Source organism: Osmerus mordax, chromosome 19 (genome assembly GCF_038355195.1).
Source record: "Osmerus mordax isolate fOsmMor3 chromosome 19, fOsmMor3.pri, whole genome shotgun sequence".
In the NCBI taxonomy this organism is placed as follows: Eukaryota; Metazoa; Chordata; class Actinopteri; order Osmeriformes; family Osmeridae; genus Osmerus; species Osmerus mordax.
The window spans coordinates 11,351,013-11,369,655 of NC_090068.1; the positions used below are offsets into that span (position 1 = coordinate 11,351,013).

At 40.9% G+C, this 18,643-nt stretch overlaps 2 protein-coding genes across 3 annotated transcripts; one reads left to right on the forward strand and one right to left on the reverse strand.

Annotated features, from left to right (window-relative positions):
* The first annotated feature begins 3,070 nt into the window (after positions 1 to 3,070).
* Positions 3,071 to 6,755, forward strand: fkbp2 (FKBP prolyl isomerase 2). Of its 2 annotated transcripts, none has more exons than XM_067256690.1 (6): positions 3,071 to 3,092; positions 4,374 to 4,534; positions 4,746 to 4,858; positions 5,512 to 5,558; positions 6,004 to 6,039; positions 6,151 to 6,755. In XM_067256690.1, the coding sequence occupies exons 2-6, from the start codon at positions 4,376 to 4,378 to the stop codon at positions 6,210 to 6,212; spliced, it is 417 nt and encodes a 138-aa protein (XP_067112791.1). In that variant the 5' UTR covers positions 3,071 to 3,092; positions 4,374 to 4,375; the 3' UTR covers positions 6,213 to 6,755. The 2 variants fall into 2 exon arrangements, with proteins under 2 accessions (XP_067112791.1, XP_067112790.1); XM_067256689.1 differs by lacking the exon at positions 3,071 to 3,092 and adding an exon at positions 3,259 to 3,340.
* Positions 6,756 to 6,815: 60 nt separating this feature from the next.
* On the reverse strand, positions 6,816 to 11,019 carry ppp1r14ba (protein phosphatase 1, regulatory (inhibitor) subunit 14Ba). The gene is made up of 4 exons (XM_067256691.1): positions 10,825 to 11,019; positions 9,179 to 9,262; positions 8,942 to 8,974; positions 6,816 to 8,837 (listed from the first exon to the last, which is right to left on the reverse strand). Exons 1-4 carry the CDS (start codon positions 11,017 to 11,019, stop codon positions 8,751 to 8,753), a joined length of 399 nt encoding a protein of 132 aa, XP_067112792.1. The 3' UTR covers positions 6,816 to 8,750.
* Positions 11,020 to 18,643: the final 7,624 nt, after the last annotated feature.

Sequence of the window (18,643 nt, forward strand, 5' to 3'; positions counted from 1 at the left end):
TAACATTGGGATTAGATGAAGAGCAATGATATTAATATATATTCTATATGTACACTAATGTTTGGGTGGGAATTGTCTTTGTTCATCTTTCTACAATGTTTTTTTTCTGACATTTTCGATAGCATTTGTCTTAAAATATGCAACAACTAATTCACCAAGTCATGTTCTTTGTAAAGTGAAAAATAATAAAGCATAAAGTAACATAAGATGAGGCCTTTGTTTTATTGTTTTACTAATGATGATGTGTGTGAGTGATGAATTACATTAGTGCTCAGTGCTTACTGAACAAAGGTGTGGTTACAATATCATTTAAAAGCCATTGACCTAAAATCTTGCATTAGTTTGTTTGGAAACATATAAACCAATTATTGAGACACTTCTTGAGGATATTGGAGTCCTAACTCATTGGTGGTTTTCAATAAATAAATAATCGTAATTGATGCCAATAAGGATGCCTGCATATGTGAGATGTTTTCATCCTTTTCCTGACATAGTTTCAGTCCCCGGTTGTGAGATTTGACATTTCACCTCAATACAGTTAACAAGTGTGACATTTACCCCTCACTGCTTACATCTACGCCTCACCTTCCATCTCTCCTGCAGTTGGTTTGTTTATACAGCCTTGCGTGCAGCCCCTGAGTAGTGTAGTATTATATAGCATTACTGCAATGATGGATGTTGAGCCTCAGAGCTGCCATATGCTCGTTTATGAGAGAAATGGGGGTGTGTCTTCGCAGGCGTTGATTGATGGCTATGTCTTGGGGTACAATACCTGTGGGTGCCCAACATGGCGGAGTGGATGGTCTGACATGTATCAGCTTGGGACAGGTCCACTGGGAGGCTGAATGATGCAGGAGGTGCAGGAGGAAATGAGCTGCCTTATTGCTTGCTTTTGTAGGCGACTTGAAATGCCACCGTTAGGTGTTACGTTGACACAAGAAGGATTCATTCACCTTGAGGTTTAACGCTAGACCTGTGGGGTTGAGGAAACCTACAGTGTTCTTTAACTGTTAGACAATCCTGCCTTTATGGCAGTCTTGTGTCCACCCAGACCTTCCCATTATAGTTGTTAGGAATCTATTCTATAACTTCTGTCTTCTTTCCTGCCCCCAGGTCATGCTTGCCCTCTAACTCTTAAAAGCCTTTCTTTTTCTTTCTTTTTCGCAGTGTTCCCGCAGCATCTTAGCAGTTCAGCTCTCTTCCAAAAGATTTCAGTGGATCAATAGGCAGTCCTCCAAGGCAGGACACAGAAAATCAGCCACAAGGATAACGTTTTTTTGTTTTTTTTTAAGTGAAACATGAAATCTATTTCAGACTCTTCCAGTATACTCTGATGAGTTGTTTGTGCTGTTGCCTCTCATCCTCCCAGTATTCCAGAGGAATGGAAGATGCAGTTACCCTCACATAAAAGTACTAGAATAATTTATCATAAATATTTATAATACACACTTATATCCATCATCCATTTTCCTATATCTACCTTTCATGTTTATTTCAAATGGCGTTCATCAGATTACCTTTATTGATTTTACTATATCCATGTCCATACATTGGTACATTTGTCTTATTACATGGCTTGGTGTTAAGTTTTGATCAATATTACAGTTGATAAGTGGAGTCAGGTGGCTGAGCGGTGAGGGAGTCGGGCTAGTAATCTGAAGGTTGCCAGTTCGATTCCCAGCCGTGCAAAATTACGTTGTGTCCTTGGGCAAGGCACTTCACTCTACTTGCTTTGGGGGGGATGTTCCTGTACTTACTGTAAGTCGCTCTGGATAAGAGCGTCTGCTAAATGTAATGATGATATTTAAGTTTGCATATTGATGTCATGACAGACCCTAAACCATCCTAATGTGAGATTGAGGACCATAGTTGTCACAGACTAACTGAAAATGCTATACTGATCAGGATTATCACTAATACAATTCAAGTTTTACTTTGCAGTAGCTAGATGTTTCGTGTCATATAACACTGGCTTTCAGACTGGCCTCAATATAAGATTATAATTAGTCACAAGGGAAGTCATTAATGAAGTTAATCTATTTAGATACAAATGTTGCTTGTTTTTGTAAGGAACTGAGTAAATATCTCATTAGGCCCATGGTATCATTATTACAGAACAGTCATATTGAGTCAATTCACGCTTAACTTTAAATTGTTTACAGAAGTGGCTCAGACTGTATAAGCCTACTATAATGTTAGCCTTTAATTTAGGTCAATAATGTCATTGTTTTCTTTTTCAGGTTGTTTGTTTGTTCTCTTTATGTATTCTGTGATACCCTACAAGAGCATATCTGCCAAAGTCCTGCTCATAAGGCCAAGCAAAATCGTTGAAGATTTTAAAGGTCTTAAAATGTTTTATAAAATGAGGCAGTATGCTCCATGGCAACACACATATGTAATCTCCCCCACACGCTGTGTGGGAACACCCTTTTTTCATGATAATATAAATATTGAATGTGTTTTCCGTAAGGTGAAAGCTATTTAGCATTCTATTGCAATCATCAGTCACTTATTAAACTGTCATCCTTTCCATCCTAAGAGGTTTTAACTTTTTCCACTTTGCACGTTCACCACAGCTCAATTCTACCACCTGCTGGTATAAATAAATGACAATTATATTCCTATAAAAATAAACTACATCTAATCTAGTACCGACATATAACTATTAAATGGCTAGTTACACATGCCTATCATTGCCTGGCTACAACCGTTTATTGTATTGTATCACATCCGGGCTTCAAACCGCTGTTTTGGACCAAATCGAATAGAATTAACTTTTATTTGCGTCTGCGGCCTAAAGCAATATTACATTTAGTCATCCTCTTCAGCAAAAGACCAAACGGTTAAATATAATATTACAGTTATCCTAACCCTTTTTTGGCAACTAAATTAATTAACATTAATAATTACATCTATAAAACAGCAGACAACGAAGTTGAAAGCTACACTCATTCATTCATTTTCTTTCAGATTCGTAAACGTTGCCTCTATAATGCTCATAAGCGTTTCCGATTACTCCATCCCTTCAAAATAAGTGTGTGATTGTGCCCGAATGGTTTGAAATCGGTGGCAGACCCCACATCCTCTAACAGGTAATATACTTTCTCCCACTCTCACATCAATCAGTATTTTGCTCATATCATCGTTTCGTGGTCTTAATATTTGCTATACCAGTCCTAACTTAATCTGGTAGAAAGTTTTTCAAAGGATCGAAAAACAAAAGGCGATCGTTTGTCGTGACGTTTATTTTGAACAGGAAGTAGAAATATTCGCTATTGAGCTTTCCTTTTTCACACTGTTAAGAAAGGTCTGGTCTATTGCCTGTTTGTCTGCAACGCAGGTACGGTGGTAATCTGTCACACTTTGCAACTATTTTGACTGTTTTCTTCTTTTAGCTATGCGTAGTGGTTGATTATTTGTAGTGTGCTGATGCTGGCAGGGAAATAGATCATACTGTAGCTAATAGTTAGCGCTAAAAAGTTCTGCGCCGGTGACAATAGGAACTAGCACCATCTTGCTAGCGCAAGGCTGGTAGCTATGCTCCACTATGGCACTGTGCTTCAGAACATTTTATACTTAGCTGCTAGCTGGCTCAGACAATTAAAGATGCTGAACTGTGCTGACAGCTATAAGACATCTGGTTACGTTAGCCACACCGCGCTATAAAGAGGAAATGTTAAACCTTGGGCCAACGAAGCTAGCTAGCGTGCTAAGTGCACACCCGCTCGGTGTGATGATGATGGCTAGTTTAATACTTTCGAAATTTTTTGTGTTAGCTATTTCCTGATAAAAGTAGCTACTCCCTTGATGATCCCGGAAGAAACTGTCAAAGTTATGCTTTATTCTGTGTCATGGCGTGTTTTCTACCAAAGCCATGTTGAAAACTGTTATTAAGCATTTGCCCACTGTACAATGCCCAAGTGCCCGAATTAGACCGTGATTGATGACGTGTAATACTAGTGTGTCTGCTACCAAATGGGGGATACGCGTTCTATCCATTTATTAACTGGACTGGCAATGTCAGGCGCACTTAGGTGAGGATGAAGTATCGAAAGAAGGCCCACTAAAAAGATGGACGTGCTCTGGCCCAAATCAACCACTTGGCGTCTTTGAAGGATTGAGGGCATTTTATGTGTCATTAGTACCTCAAACGTTCACACAAAATGGATGATGAATGTCAAAATTGAATAGCAGCCCACTCAAACACTTCTATGGGCACTTCGAGGTTGATTGGAGGCTCTGAGTAAATTGAAAAGAAAACAAGATGGTGCAAATTGCTTGCAAAATGATAGAAGAGATGAATATCTCAGGCATGGTGTTGGCTACCATGCAGTTTTCTCATCATCCCTCACACCATCTCTATCTGCTCGAAGGTATGCGGCTGTTTTTTCTGGTCGCGGTCACGCTGGTGTCCCTTGCTCCCGAGGTGGTTAGAGGAGGAGAGAAGAAGAAGCTGCAGATTGGCATCAAGAAGAGGGTCGACAACTGCCCCATCAAGTCCCGAAAGGGGGATGTGCTGAACATGCACTACACTGTGAGTAACCCAACCAAGCCAAAACAACTACGTAGTTCTTGTTGCTATTGGATACATCCTATGATGTGCGACCTATGTCTTTTAATACTTATTCTGCGAACGAACACATACATTTTCATTAGGATTAATAAAGTGAATTTATATTGGAATATTAAGGAAGACACCATCTCCTCGTGCCTCAATAATGATGGTGGTGTGTTTCCCCCTGTAGGGAAAGCTGGAAGATGGAACGGAGTTTGACAGCAGCATTCCCAGGAACCAGCCGTTCACCTTTACCCTCGGTACCGGCCAGGTCATCAAAGGGTGGGACCAGGGCCTGCTGGGGTAGGGGCCTTTCTTATCCCCTTTCACTTAAATAGGGAGTCAGGTGGCTGAGCGGTTAGAGAATCGGGCTAGTAATCAGAGGGTCCCTGGTTCCCTGTACTTACTGTAAGTCGCTCTGGATAAGAGCGTCTGCTAAATGACTAAATGTAAATGTAAACATTAACTCTTTTAACAGATGCGTTGATCCTAAACTACTTATAAATACTGCTTATAGGAAGTTTAGCAGATAAGCAAGGATCAGAAGGTCAACGTTCTGATATTGGTTCAGTGGTTAGAGCCAAGGAACTGTTTATTTAACCCTTGTGTTATCTTCGGGTCATTCTGACCCATCAGTCATTGTGACCCACTGTCATATTGCGACAAATTTACCTCATAAAAAAACAAAGTGAAGCATTTTCTTTTAACCGTTGGGCTGTCTCAGACCCCCCACATTGCAAAGGTTAAAAGAAAATAATTTGTATTTGTTTTTGTATTGGGTAAAATTGGGTAAACACAACGATGGTTCGTTATGAACCTTTGGGTCATGTGACCTGAAGGCAGCACAAGGGTTAAATGTGTATATATATATATAAATTATTTACCACAGTGATGCATCCTGTAGCAAGACAGAAGTTATTTTGAATTGTTGACTGACTTCCTTTCCTCTCTGTTAGTATGTGTGAAGGTGAGAAGAGAAAGCTCGTCATTCCATCAGAGCTTGGTGAGTTTTCCCAGCAGTGTCCTGTCATGCTGATCATATCACATTTCCAGGCTTTGACACTGTAATTACGATGCCTCATTACCTGACTTTAACAACGTATTCATGATGACACTATCTGGTTCTGACATCGTAATTATGTTGACACTTTATCCGGCTTGAACAACTTAATTATGATGTCGCATTAACTTGCAAAGATACATTATTTATAATGTCATTTTACCTGGATTGAACACCTAAATTATGATGTCACTTTACCTCCCCTCAACACCTTAATTATGATGTCACTCAACCTGTCTTGACCTTACCCTAAATAGGATGATTTCTAGCTTGTACTCAAAATAGTTCAAATGGCAGCTCACAATTAAATTGCCCAAAATACACAATGTATGCATCACAGACAGCTTCTTGGATTCTGTTGGAAAATGACAGTTTGATTCATTTTAAGGATATGGAGACCGAGGAGCCCCCCCTAAAATCCCAGGTAATTCAGTATTTCAAATGTTTTCACATTCCTTTTTTTGTTTATTTTAAACGTTCTCAAACAAGTCTTGTTTGATTCGTCATAATATTGTCTATTACACTTTTCCAACAGGTGGCGCCACACTCATTTTTGAAGTTGAACTTCTGAGCATTGAACGTAGATCTGACTTATAGTGATGGCAGACCAACATCAAATCAGTTACCTACTCTGTTTCTAGGTTACAGTGATCTACTAAAGACCTTCTGATAATCAGTTGAAGCCTAGAACCAATACTTGCCAAGGAACATTGCTTAACGTCACAATTAACCTTTTTCTGAGCGATGAATAACTGTTGTAGAAATGTAACATGTTGCCGAAAGACCTGTCAAGCAACAACATGCTAGTGATGTTGTGGCTGATTATGAATACCAATTGGTAAATACAGACTTCACTGGCATAATTCCCCTTTCCTAATTTTTCCAACCTTGCTCTGGTTTATGGTTGTAGAGTTTAGAATAATTTCTTATCTACAGAACCCACTGGGTCCAGTCATGTAATATGTGTCAGTGAGTTTTGAAAACATTGTTCATTGTGTATTCAATGTGTTAAGTGGACACGTAAGGCATTGTTTGTAACAGTATTCCAGCTCTTGATTCAAATGAGTTTTCAATGAGTCCAACTTTAGTAAGTAACAGCCTTAAAAAAATAATTACAAAAATAAAAGGTTTTGATTTTCAGTGTTGAATGGTGCATTATCTCCTCTGCCTCCTTGCATCAAAAGTGAGGGGACTCAGAAAACAAACAGAAGTAAAACACTTTATTGAGTTGTCATAAAAAGGTAACAAATTGGCAAACAGCACCATTGAGTATTGCTACATTACATCACTACAGTTGTTGTAATCACATCTTGACCACTCACATGCAGCTTGACCATCATACCAGCAGCACTAAAGTTAAGTCACCCTGTTGACCTTCATGCCTAGCCATCGATACATACTAGAATAACATCTGACTACCTAAGCCACAATCTGACAAGCTTTCAGCAACCAAGATGTGCCCTTAACTGTTGACAGAAATGTCAGCAATGAACAACTGTAGTTATGTGTCTTTGCTGCTGAGACAGTTGGAGGTTCGTCCAATGTTCCGTTCTGATTTTGTAAATGAAGCTGCAACGATGGTGCGGTATTTAAAAAAGAAAACACACAGTTATGGCTGTTTACCTGTAGGCTTAGCCATTTCCATAGGACAACATATTACTGAACAGCACACCTAAATGTTAGCCCAACAGTGGTTATTAGGTCACAGTCTAATGTGTATATATGTATTTCATGATGCAGGAAACAGTCAAATGGCAGGTGAGGGAGACAGCTTGATCATTAAAATGTGTGTTTTAAACATTTAGTCATTTAGCAGACGCTCTTATCCAGAGCGAATTACAGTAAACAGACACACAACCCACTATCTAATGTCACACGCACACACACACTGTTAGATAAAAAAAAAGTAGGCTAGTCAATACAATCATCAAATATGCCCTCATGTCTATCAGGTCCATTCTGCAGTACTTTTATCAAAAGCAAGCGTATTTTTCTATTTAGTTTAAGAAACAAATAAAAAGCTATGGAAAAAAAGGCCTAAACTCCCCCAGGTCAGGTCAACATTTAGTCATTTAGCAGACGCTCTTATCCAGATCGGTTTACAGTAAGTACAGGGACATTCTCCCCGAGGCAAGTAGGGTGAAGTGCCTTGCCCAAGGACACAAGGTCATTTGGCACGGCCGGGAATCGAACTGGCAACCTTCTGATTACTAGCCCGCTTCCCTCACCGCTCAGCCACCTGACTCCCAATGACTCAACAGACCTGACTTGGGGGTCAACAGGGGTCTACAGACCTGACCTCCTTACAGTTCCAGGCACGGTACACACTATCAGGATTATAGTATATAGGGTTTGCAACAACTCGTTGACAGTATGCTACAGTAATCACAGTTCATTTCAAAAAGTTAAAAAGTGTTTTTAGTATGTTTGCCTGTGTTCAACAGGCCAACACATTCTTCTCCAACATAGAAAACACACTTCCTATTTCAGAATAGAAGTTTGAAAAGATGATGACTTTAGTAACAGCCTATTCTTTACCTACAGTACTATCGTGAAGTCGTAATACAGGACTTTCACAGCGTTAACTACCTTATTTCACGTATAGCATCCTTAGTCAACAATGACAGAAATGTACTTGAACTACGACTCTCATAGTTATAATGCCACAATACTAATGTCTGTCACTTTTTGACTTGAAAGCGAATGCTATAAGAATCTTAATGTTATAAGAATGTATAGTTTTAGGACAATTCGCCACTTACTGAGATTTAATTGGGGGTTCTGTCATCGCTCGCTATGAGCCGTGAGCTATTACACGCTAAAGCAAGTATCATGCTTATAAATAATTATTGATTCATAGCTCAAGTAAACATTCTCTTCTCAATGTCAACTCATTGGTTTATTAATACAATGCTAACTTATGCTATTGATAATAAAACATTGATCACTGACACCTGTGTATGTATGTTTATAAATAGACAAGACGTAACAAAGAAAGAGACTAAGTAATCCCTGCACTAGAGATTTGATTGGTTGGTCCTCTTCCCAATGTTGCTGACTGAGAAATTCTGGGAGTAGCTGGTCATCCCTGTGTTGAACTGAGTTGTTTTTAAGGAAGCAGCAGTTCTTACGAGGTTATGGAGGGGTTTTTTCACTCTTTTTGGGGGGAGTGTTGAGTTTCTGAAGACCTTTGACCTTCTCCAGAAGTGCCGTGATAAAGTCCTGCGATAAATACATGAGTTATTTAACTAGCTGGGAGGTTAGTTTTAATATTGTGCTATATTTATGACGGTTACTGACCAACACCAACCCCAGAATTAACTTACATCTGAAGGTTTGAAACAGCCGACCAACAAACCCTGGAAAAGGAATAGAAAAATAAAATGAATGCTACTTGAAAATAAGGAACATTCCACTTCATAATTCTTTTTCTGCAGTCTAAACTGCTCTGAAAAATCTGTTATCTCATGTGTTGTCCCTTCATAGTGGACTGCTTTGACAACATTGTTAATGTATATTGATGCATAAAGAATATTGGATTTAATCAGTGAAGGGGCTGTCACCTTCACCCTCAAGGCCCTGTCTCCATCTGTGGGCATGTCCAACAGCTCATCCACATCTATCTCCAGCTCAGGAATCTCCTCCTCCTGGGAAGAAGACACAGGGAGGGAGAGGGAGAGAGACACATCAGGAGAGAGACACGAGGAGAAAGATGGAGAGTGTGGCAGACAAAGAGAGATGGAGACAAAGAGAGAACAATGGTGAATGGACCACACTAAGGAAAAGCATGAAATCACACTTTTATTTTTAGGTCTTTCAGAACTTCCTCCATGCCCTCTGCCTCTGTGGTTCCCTCACAATATAGATGATCAAAACAGGATGGGCTGAACGCTAACGACCATGTACAGGCCTTCCTGACCAACACTGACTCTGCTAGTTTCTCATTGTTCCCCGACTAGGAAGGGGCCTGTTGTGAGTCTCTCTCCAGGTTTCATCGACTAAACAAACTTCTCTTTCAGCTCTGGGTATAGTGTATTGGTTTTAGCAGACGCTTTTATCCACAGTGGTATGGGTGGGGTGTGTGTGTTGGGACCTAAAGCTGGGATCTCCGTTTTTTCCTCAGTCAAAATCTCTACCGATATGCTAATCCTCCTGTTTGGGTTCCCCCAGCCCAGCACTTCAGCTGGGTCATGGACCACGTCCCACCTTGCTAAACTGCTGGCTGGTGCAAATTACAATCTACCAGTGTTTGTTTCCTACAGCCAGCTCTGATCAAACACATTTGTATTTCTCACCATATGCCGCCCTGTACTCCGGCCAAGGCGACATGAATCTAATAATTGGTTCTCGTTTGCTCGGCCATATGTTCGCGGAGAACCGTCGGACATCCGAATGAAGTCAGTTTCATTAATACCCAAATTAGGTGCAGTGTGCCAGATAAGGCATTGCTGCTAACCGGCTACCTGTATTCAGTATGTTAATATTGTACAGTATTTTCTTACTACACTTTCCTATCTGCAATAGCCTACTTATGCATCTTTGTCTTATTGTGATGAAAATTACCTGGCCTGTCAGAAAGTCTTGCCCCTGATTCTCCTCGTGGATTTAGCGACACGCAATGTTATTCATTACATTCCTTGAGAGATAAAGGCGTGATGAGATAATTGATGTTTCGAACGGTCATTCAATACACTGTCTTCAGACAGGCCGTGTGTTGTGTAGATTGCATCATGGCAGCGGTGTGATAAAACAGACAGGGGGATTCTATTTCTATAATACGCTATCTGAACGATTATTGCATATGAATTATTAAAAGCCAACCAATCTTTAGACTAAAGACGTTCAGACGGTCAAATTGCCTGTAATCAATTTTAAGTGTGGCCTACTTTGCAGGTTCAGTCAAGAGAGTGGTGCTTCGTGCAGCTGTTTGACACACGGCCCACTTAACAATAGGCTTACATGACATGCTCACCTTTTGTTGGGATCACCTGATTATGCTGACATGGCATAAGGTTGGCAATTTGTACAATTTCACAAAAACTAGAAGATGGCCACGCCCTACATTGTGTCTGAAATGACAGTTTCCACTTGCAAATTGTTGAATAAAAGCCTGAGACACAAGCTATTTATTTCCAGTCGGTAACCTATAATAAAATATGTTCGTCTTTGACGTAAAATGCAAAAGAAAGGAAAATATATCACTACATACCTCACAGTCGTATAAATCCGTTAACTGATCAATTATCCACTCTTCCAAATTGAGTCTCTTTCTCAGTTCTTTTCTGTCGTATTTGACGGTCACCCGCCCTTGCTTTTGCACTACTTCAGAATCTTCGGTACCGGGAGGGGTTTTGAAATAAACCCTTGCTTGGGCGTTTGAGTCCTGTTTAGTGATCGTCGCCATGGTCCAACTATGCGAGTCAAAAAGAAGGGATCCGTTTAGATGCGGTTGTTCGGTGTATTTCTGAGGGCAGTTTAAACAGCTGCCGTGCTAACCTCTATTGTTCTCCCAGGGGTAACTTGCATTGTAGGTAAGTTATTCTCCAATTGTTACAGCAGCCTACAACCTAAAGTAATGGTCTATTAAATTACAATTGATAGTCGATTTTATTGATTGCAGAATATTGTCCTTAGGATAGAAAGGAAATAGGCAACTGCTGCACTCATGACTGTCGCTCTCTCTCAGCAGTTAAGTATAGCATTAGATCATATTCCGTCTATTATCCCTGTCCCTGTCATGTAAAATTACTCTCAGTATAGAAGATACCAGTAACATACAGGCAAACCTACAATAATATTATTCACCTCTATTGCTGATGCTTCTTTGCAACAATCCCTCCCTCTCTCTGTCTCTCTCTTACACTCACTCCCTCCCTCACCCTCTCATTCTGTCTCTTACTGTATCTCCTCTCTCTCGCCCTCTCATTTTTCATTATTAGACATTGGCCCAACCCAAGGTGAACCAGAAGTAGCTGTGTTAAAGGAAGTTAACACAATAGCAGACATTTGGATAATACCAGACATAGGCCTGAACAATCAGGTATGTCTGGCTGGGTGGAATGAGAAGGCAGCAGAGGCCTTCGTGATGATGTCACACCATCGCTATGCAACTATTGACCGCTAGAGGGCAGACAGCCACTGTGAAAAAGTCCCTTTCGATTAGCGGTCCCGTTAAGGAGGGAAACAACCACATCTGGCATTCTGTACTGTTCTCAACTCACCACTAGGGGGAAGAAGTAGATACAAGCAACGCCACGATGATGTCTGAGGCTGGGTTTAATGAAGCCACGGTTTGGAGAGAATAATCTAGAAGGTTTGGAGAGCATTGGAACAGAGCAGGAAACAGTTGAACAGCTCTGGGACTGTGAATCCAGAGGATATGGCCACGCTTGGCGGTTGGTGCGATCCATCACATTGGAAACATGGGAGATCTCTTGTGGGTGTGATTTAGGGCCATTGAAACATCGTTATCTATCTAACAATACCTCTAGAAGCACAGTAGGATGTGCCCCAGCCTCTGTACAGTCCTCTCCATGGCTGATGTTGTAACCGAGCACACATACAGAAAGAGAGGAGACTAGACCTCCTGCAGGACCACTAAATTACATCTGTCTCATCCCTCCATCCCTCTATCCCTCCTCTTAATGCAGCGTAAAATTGGTTCAGCAGCCTCGTGCATCAGGCCCTGATCCAGACAAGAGCCCTGTGGTTCTCCAGGGTGCTGCCTCCTCCCTCAATTCCCCCTCTCCTTCCCCCTGTTCCCCCTCTCCTTCCCCCTGTTCCCCCTCTCCTTCCCCCTGTTCCCCATCTCCTTACCGCCTCCCACTGTTCCTCCTCCTTTCCCCTCTTCCCAGTTACTCCCTCCTTCCCTCTTCCTCATTCCTCCTCTTCTTCCTTCTCCCCTCCTTCCGTTCCTCCTCTCCCTCCCTTGGTTCCTCTTCTCCTTCCCTGCTTTCTCTCCTCCTCCTCTCCCTCCCTCTGAGGATAGCATGTCTAGCGATCCCCATCCCACTGCAAAGTGTAAAAACAAAAAGTAATCATCTCTAATAATTTATTTTAAGTGAGTTGTGGTCCCTAAGGGAAATATAACAAAACAGAAAGCCTTTTTGCTTTAAGTTCTCCTCTTGCTTTTAAGCCATAAAAGGCTACACAAACATTACTGTCTTAAGCGGCATATGAATCCAAATCCTCAACTGTGTAAGTTGGGAAAGACTAACAGGCCCCATCCCCCTGACTTAGATGTCAGGTCTCCTCTGCTCTCATGCCTCGTTGTACACATCAGTGAATGCCATTTATCTCTAGTCTATTCACTGGTGATAACAAGGGAAAGACATCACAAATATAATTAGATTAATTTGGGAGCTCCATAAAAGATGATTACATCTAGTTTTGAAGGAAGGCTTTCTAATTGCAAACCTGCTGGAAGATGTGTATTTACCTAACCATGACAGTGAGTCTCAAAATTCCAGTGGTGATACTCCAAGAAGCAGGCTCCAATTATGTGGAAAATGTCTATTACGTTGTTTTGGTTCATGTACGGTAACATCGCAAAAACTAATCTCGTCTTGTTTTGCAATATCTGTGGCAGTTCTGCAGTGTCAGGAGGCTGCAGCTGTGCACATGAGTTATATGAAACATGACATGCTTAATTAAACACAATTGAATCAATTATTCAATAATAACTGTACTGACAAGTGATGTGCTGACCATTAAGTTGACCCTGGAGGCATGGGTGAACTGCTACCTTGGCAACTGTGGTCAATGATTTATGGCATAGCATGACTGTGGAGCTATGGAGCACTCGCATATCACCAGAGATGACCAGATATCACGTACCTAGCACAAAATATCACATACACACTATATCACATTCATATCCCTAACATGTAACATACTGTACATATCACATAATATCACTAGACACGATATACATACCACTAGATAATACAATACATGTCAATATACTGTATAATATCACCTTCACGTTACTAGATATAATTTCCATATCACATACATATGATGAGATATCACTTACATATCAAACTTTTCTACAAAGGGCTGTGCAAGGGGATTTGAACCTGCAACCTCTAAATCTGCAGTCAAATCCTCTACCACTGAGCTGTAGCCATCCTGCGTATTTACTGGATTTCACAAAGTGATCTGTACAGATCACATGACATCACCGGCGACGTGTCCCTTCTCTTCACCTGGGTGCTTCAGTGAGTTTAAAATATGAATTACAATAGCGGTTAGAGCATCGGGCTAGTAATCAGAAGGTCGCTGGTTCGATTCCCGGCCGTGCCAAATGACGACGTGTCCTTGGGCAAGGCACTTCACCCTACTTGCCTCGGGGGAATGTCCCTGTACTTACTGTAAGTCGCTCTGGATAAGAGTGTCTGCTAAATGACTAAATGTGATGTAAATAACAGGCTGTCTGAGGTCACAATGCTGTAAAATAAACACTGACTGAGAGGTCCTTCACTTCCGCCACAAACCACCGCCAGACTCTGACTTAACAACTTACTAAAAATGTAAAAAAATGTAGCTGCGCACACACACACACACACACATATATATCATTTTGAGTGAAATCCCTGTAGCTGTAGTTTTGTACTATATTTGGAATATGAATTACATTTCAGAGACCCGGCCATTCACAGTGCTTAGACTGACGGCCATGTTGCATGAAACAGATAGCTAGTTTGTACAGCAACCTCCCTCCAGAATCCTCTTTCATTTGTCAAGTGAAGAATAGAAGAATATCATCTCAGTGTCTTGCTGCTGGTACAGACGAGGAGAAATGAAAACGTGGTTACGCAACCAGATTAATCCTGAACACTGCTGCTGAGAAGCATATGGATAAAAATGCTTAAAGTGACTCGGATGATTCTCAGGGTGATGGTTATGGATTAGATGTGCTGGTGTTCAGGGATGGAGAGAGGGCGCTGAGGGGAAGGGAGGAGGAGAAGGTGGAGGTGATCTACAATACATAGCTGCCTCCAAGCTTCAGACAAAGACTCACTTGACAGTCCAAAAGCGCTTAACGGGCATGGGGTAAGCACTGGCCTCCCTTTGGCTGAGGCCTGGGATATTAATATGCAGTGAGTGTGATTCAGCTCAGATGCATTATTAAACACAAAGCCTCCATCGGAGTTCAAGCCCCTCCCCCCCCCCCCCCCCCCCATCATTTACTATTCTGGTGCTTAAACATCATTCATTCAAGGGTGATCTGCTTTCTACACACAAAAGGTAAGGTAATGAAACAAATATTTACGGATGTCTGGAAATAATCCAGAACAATATTTCTTTTGTTTACTTTCTTGCATCATTGCTGTGGGGTTGTAAGCTGCAAAACACCATATCTGAGCTGGGGTTTTAGTGTGTTCGACGTGCTGTTGACACCAAATTGACTTGCTAATCCAGCAGGGTCAGTGTTTGTATCCTGTAATGAAACAGAAGGTTGTAGCATTATACCTTACCCTCGGCTCCTTGTTATTACTCATGGGAACTCGAAGCTAAAGGCCAACATGCATGATCACTTCATTCACTTCCATGGATTCATGAACACAGGATAGCTTTCCTTCCTTATCCTTTATCAGACTAGCAACATAATTTCCACTAGTATTGCTTGCATAATCTATATTGTTCATACACCAAGATCACCAATCTTTAGAGTAATGCTTTGACAAGGCTCAGCTGCAGTGTTTTGAAGTAATTGAATTAATAGAGGTATTTACAGTTCCTCAGCCCAGGGAGAATTTCCTCATGTTTTTTCTGTTTTGTTTTTGTGTTTTCTTTCTGCTTCTCCAGACATGTCTCTCTTCCTGCTCCCCTTACTGTGTCTCGCTAATGACTGCTGTACACTGCTGTGTAGTTCTCCTGTCTTCAGGGGAATAAGTTTGGATTTGGAACCATCTGTCAAACATTCTGGTAACACCGGAAACATCTTGAGAGCCGGGAAATTGTGATGCTCATTGCTCAAGCGTGTTGTTTCTGTTCACGAACATGTAGTTTCTTCTGTACCAGAACTTTGGAAACGCCTAAATGACCAGATTCTGAACCAAGGACATTCGGATTTGTCTCAATGTTTAATTTGAAAGTGTTTTTTCCCATAGCCGGTACACAATATGACATAAGCACTCGTATGAACAAGGTCTTAACTACTAAAGATTGCAGCAAAATTTGTCACAAAAGGGTAATAATATGCAATTGCCAAATTGAATGCAGGATTCTATTCACACAATTGAAAAATACAGCAAGCATAATGTTGAGAGAATATCAAGAAGTTTACAATTCAATATAACTCATTGGAATGTGAGATATACACTGTTATACAGTTTACAGTATATAGCCTACACACAAACATGTGCACAAGCACACACACACACACACCGGGTAGCAGTGTTCAGGTCCCGCTTTGATCATAATCATATATGCTGTATAGTACGAGACAATGATTGAACAATTATAAAATGTTTCTTTTTTTCCCTGCATGTTAAATAGGCCTAGGTATTTCTGTCCGACTTTTTAACGTAAACGCACAAGATGTCAAAGCAACAATGTATAGATAAGACAAGCTACCAGGCACAGTGAAGCGCATGCAAAGCACAACACTGGTGCAATGTTAAACAGATAATGGATTGAGCCTCTACACGTCTCATGATTGTTTAATTCTATAGCACATCCTGTCTTTTGGTCATAATGTAGGTAGATGTGCAACATGGAACCGTCTCATGACTCACAGTCCTGGGGCAACCTCACCCGAGCACACTGTGATTCTGTTGTCTCGCGGAGAGAGAGCAAGACAAACACACATCTGCACAGGTATTACAGTTGGAACAGTGGTGAACTTCTTCCCCGGTAGCCCAAATGGAAATTGCCCCCCCCCCCCCCCCCCCCCCCACGCCCACCTTGCGACACTGACACCAGACAACGCGATGACAGAAAGACAATGACTCTTTGAGGGGTTGCCTAGCAACAGGAAGCACTAAAAATACATACAGAGGTGAGTACTTTATCCGAGCTCCGTGTTTGCCACCAAACAATATTATTATTACATTCATATGCGCACTTGTGCGATGTGTAAGCACATTGACTTTTTTTTTTACTTTTGTCTCAAGACCAGTAATTTACTTGAGAGGTCCTTGTTGCAGCAGGACTAGTAGGCCCTACTTCGTTCACTAGCCTACTACTGGAGGGGCTCATCTTGCCTAAGTACTCTACCAAAATAGTAATGTTTATGATTATCTAGCTTCTTAAAGTCCATATTGACAACAACAAAACGACAAGGATTCTAGTGGGATATTTTCCCCATTGATATCCTCTGAGGTGTAGACTAGAACCTTTGCCTTGGCTTGATGTCAGAGACTATGGATAGCCAGACCGCGGAAGGTGAAGGAACAACGTCAAACAGTAAGAATAACCTACTAACAACCCAACTTAGCCGTCGCTTGTCAATCACTAGGCTACTCATATTGTGCGAGTTCAGGCACCCTTCCATTTTGTTGTCGCTATCCATTTATCAATTTTCCGCAACGCTGTACACGAGATGTACATTGCCTCCCCACCCCCACCCCCCACGCTTGACAACTGATCTAATTCTTTGTTACCAGCAACATTTCCCATCAGAGAAGGCAAGCCCTGAAAATGATCTATTCCCTGTTCGTAAGAAAGTTACCTTCTGGATGCCGAACAACAACAGCCATAACAAGCACCATGAACACTTCCTGTAGCATATGTCCCAGGTCGAGACAGCCAGATGGTGGGTGCCATGGAAACAGAGCGCGGAGACACCAGTGAATAGTTATGTAACCCAGAAAAAGTTGTGAAAGGGGATTTTCTGGGGGGAAAAGAGAGATAAGAGAGATAAATTGAGATAGACGATGGCTGCAGTGCATTTTGAGAAAAATAGGGGGGATATCCAAGCTTGGTTTGTCACTGCATTTCAGGGTTTTAGGCTTGAAGGCAGATTAATGTACAGATTGGCCTACAGTAGCTGCAGTAACATTTTACCTCATTATTTTCATGACAAATGTGCATGTGTGTGTGTGCTTTACATCGTTTTACTGTTAGTCAGTTACATTGGAATAAAATATTGATATCAAATCATTTCATTTTTGCCTTTTCTAGATCTGTTCTTGCATCCGTTTTGTTTTAGTGAGGGTCTTTAAATTACATTTTGTATTTTTTTGGGCAAAAGAAATCTGTTGAGACACACAATATATATATAAGAATATTCTATCTCTCCTAAACATAGTAATCTGTTTTGATAGCGAAAGCCCCAAATTCAAATGTATTTAAATAAACCATAATCTATTGCCTGTGTAAATGCCATGTCTGTACAACAAACAAAAACACAGGAAGTCAAGAAACAAGAAAGGATGCTATTTTTTCCCCCTTCAATGTTAATCCTTATTCACAAATACTGGGAGAATATATAAATCTTTGTGCACGCTCAAATGGTTTCTGTGCCTTGTACATCAAGTGAACACTGTAGAGCTGACGTTTGACTAACAGATTATGGCTTTAACATACATCTGAATCAAACGTTACAAAAATGATCATCAAAAGCAACAACGTTTATTTCCACGTTCCATATATTTAGCGAGAGTTAAAACGTAAAAATAAAGCAGCAAAGTCATTCAGAACACACCTAATGGCCTATAAATGGTTCTGATAAATTACAGATTTCAAAAACAGAAAGCCAGCACACCTGTATGAAACACAAAAGGCAGGCTGTTTGGTTTGATTCTTGGCTCTGTCTATACTGTAGGTGTCATTGTAAACGTGTAGGGCTTTATCGAAGGACTATCCTCAACCCTTAACTAAACTGTGTTTCGTCACTGCCGTGTAGTTTAAATATGTTTAAAAGTATATTCAGACCCTATTTTGAAAGGGTTTTGTAGTTTTCAATTGTAAACTCATTTTAGGAATCATGAACCTTGGACTGGACGTCTAAGTAAACATTCCTTAATAAGATAAAGCCAAGCCTTCCATAGAGCGCTGATTACAAGGACTAGTACAAATAC

Coding starts and splice junctions, on each gene's coding strand:
- fkbp2 (XM_067256690.1), top strand. CDS start 4,376: ATGCGGCTGTTTTTTCTGGTCGCGGTCACGCTGGTGTCCCTTGCTCCC. Junction 4,859..5,511: donor TGGGACCAGGGCCTGCTGGG/GTAGGGGCCTTT, acceptor CCTCTCTGTTAG/TATGTGTGAAGGTGAGAAGA. Junction 5,559..6,003: donor CGTCATTCCATCAGAGCTTG/GTGAGTTTTCCC, acceptor ATTCATTTTAAG/GATATGGAGACCGAGGAGCC.
- ppp1r14ba (XM_067256691.1), bottom strand. CDS start 11,019: ATGGCGACGATCACTAAACAGGACTCAAACGCCCAAGCAAGGGTTTAT. Junction 9,263..10,824: donor CGGATTTATACGACTGTGAG/GTATGTAGTGAT, acceptor TCTTCTTCCCAG/GAGGAGGAGATTCCTGAGCT. Junction 8,838..8,941: donor GCTGTTTCAAACCTTCAGAT/GTAAGTTAATTC, acceptor TATTTATCGCAG/GACTTTATCACGGCACTTCT.